We start from the raw sequence: 2,395 nt of genomic DNA on the forward strand, positions 1-2,395 counted from the left end.
ATTTCTATAAATGGCTTACCTTTTTTATATTTCCTAAAATATCCCTGTCCATCCTATTTCCATATTAATGCCCACATATCTCCATTTTAAGAGAGAAATAAATAAATTAAACACATTTTAATAGAAATAAATAGTTTAATTAAAAATAAAAAAATGGATTTTAAAATGAATGAGTTTATTATATTATATAAAATCAAATAATTTTTTTATTTTAATTTTAATTTATTATTGTTTAATATCTCTGATTAAGCTTCATTTCATATAGATATTTATGAGGTTGGTAATAATAATAATTTCATTTCTTATATATATACACATACTACATTAACAAGCATTTATTAAATATTCATATAACTAACTGCGGATAAACATAATTAAATAAATGATAAAAAAGAAAGTTGGGAAAAAAAACAAAAAAATAGTGATGGATCAAATTATTATAATATTATATTCAATAAAACAAGACAAATAAAATGACTTTCAATAATTTAAGACTTAGAAATTAGGTACATTAGAGTTTAATTGATTCTTAAATTGATAACTCTCTTAAATGAAATAAAATGAAAGTTGTAAATAAAATGGTAGAGATTTATCTTTTAATTGTTGGGGCCTATTTGTAATTTTACGTTAAAAAATATATTTAAAATTACAAGGAACGCTCTGATTTGCTATGGGTTTGTTGGGAGCCTGTGCCATATATATATAGAGATATATATATATATATATATATATATATGTATAGATACACACACATATGTATAGATATATATATATATATATATATAGACTTGGTTTCAATAAATAAAGCAGCGTCTTGCAGTTATTACTATAGAATAAGTGTGTTTTGAGAGAGAAAGGGGGGTAAGAAGAGAAGAGAAGAGATCGTGGGAGAAATGGGGAGGGGAAGGGTGACGTTGAAGAGGATAGAGAACAAGATCAATCGGCAGGTGACTTTTTCGAAACGGAGGTCTGGATTGTTGAAGAAAGCTCATGAGATCTCGGTGCTCTGTGATGCAGATGTTGGACTCATCGTCTTTTCCACAAAAGGAAAGCTGTGCGAGTACGCTACTGATTCTGCGTACGTACTAACTTCCTTCATCTTCACTTGCTACTTTAATTAAACGATTTCATGATTACTCTGGTGGTTTTTATTTCGTCTTTGTATCGTTTGATTTTAAATTTTCTCCGTTGAAAATTGAAGTTGACCCGTAGTTTTTGTGGAACACTAGATGAAACTGTTGGAATTCATGCACGCTTTTCTTCTATCGAATCAACTTCAATCATTAATTCTTTGAGAATCTGTAATTTCTGTGGTAGCAATGCATGACACGTACGTTTGTTTTTTTGTGTTTCTCTTTTGGGGATCGGTTTTAATTAGGGTTCTTGATTTATAAGCAAGTTTGGAATCAGGAAAGGACCATGTTACTCATATCAGGCCCAGTATGAAGTCATCAGTCATTTCTATATCGTTTTTGTTTGCATATTTCAGGCTTGAGTTATATTCCCCTAAGTACTTCTCTATCAATCTTAAGGATATATATATATATATATATATATATATATATATCTATATATATATATATTTGACGGGAATCTATGGCGGTTTAGCCTTGATCAGGTGTTTAGAACTTCAACTACCGGTTAAATTAGTTTAGGACGATTTAGAGGATGGGTTAATTTTTGGGTTACATTTAGGTGAAGGTGATGATGATATTATATAAACCAAGTTGGTAATCTGTACAGTACAAAAGAGAAGAGAAACAAAGGAAAATGAGCTAAAAAGAAAAAGCAAGTCTTGCTATTTGAATTCTGGAGTATAAACATGATTAATCTTGCTAAAGCATGCGTTGCTCAACTAAAGAATGGGGTGAATTTTGAATTCTATTAGAGACATTTGCTGCCGAAAATACGTACAAAAATTCCAGTCATAATGTGATTTATCATATTCACTAACCTTGTTCCTTAATTTGTGGACTTGTAATTTTACGATAGTATGTTAATTTATATATAATTTTATTTGAAGGGTTCAATTTTAATTGTATATGACCAAATACTTGCGGTTTCAGGCTTTGCTAGACACGAGCCTATCGCAAATACAAGCCTCCATATCGTTTTCCAAGCCTAGTCTTGAGTTGATCACATACAATGATACTTGATTTTGGGTGTCTCTCAATTTATCATAGTACCATATTACTACATACTTATTTTGGTAAAAACTAAGAATCGATGGGATCATGAGAGTATATAGAAGCGTACTCGCGTAATGCAGCGAGATACATCGTGATTTTAATATTTCATTTTATTCTTTATCTCAGTCGATATTATAATATGGTTTTATGTGATTTGATGATTTTTTATTTTTGAATAAAATATATGTTTGAAGATATCATAAAAA

General features: G+C 29.3%; 1 protein-coding gene across 2 annotated transcripts in view; it reads left to right on the forward strand.

Annotated features, from left to right (window-relative positions):
- The first annotated feature begins 837 nt into the window (after positions 1 to 837).
- The window catches only part of LOC112510515 (truncated transcription factor CAULIFLOWER A-like), a 24,232-nt gene continuing 22,674 nt past the window's right edge, over positions 838 to 2,395 (forward strand). Inside the window, exon 1 of one of the 2 annotated variants that reach the window (XM_025115961.1) lies at positions 838 to 1,078. In XM_025115961.1, coding sequence (XP_024971729.1) covers positions 894 to 1,078 — 185 coding nt within the window. In that variant the 5' untranslated portion in view covers positions 838 to 893. The remainder of the gene's footprint in view (positions 1,079 to 2,395) is intronic. The other variant, XM_025115960.1, reaches the window with a different exon arrangement.

This window comes from Cynara cardunculus (genome assembly GCF_001531365.2).
Source record: "Cynara cardunculus var. scolymus isolate 2C chromosome LG 3, CcrdV1, whole genome shotgun sequence".
In the NCBI taxonomy this organism is placed as follows: Eukaryota; Viridiplantae; Streptophyta; class Magnoliopsida; order Asterales; family Asteraceae; genus Cynara; species Cynara cardunculus.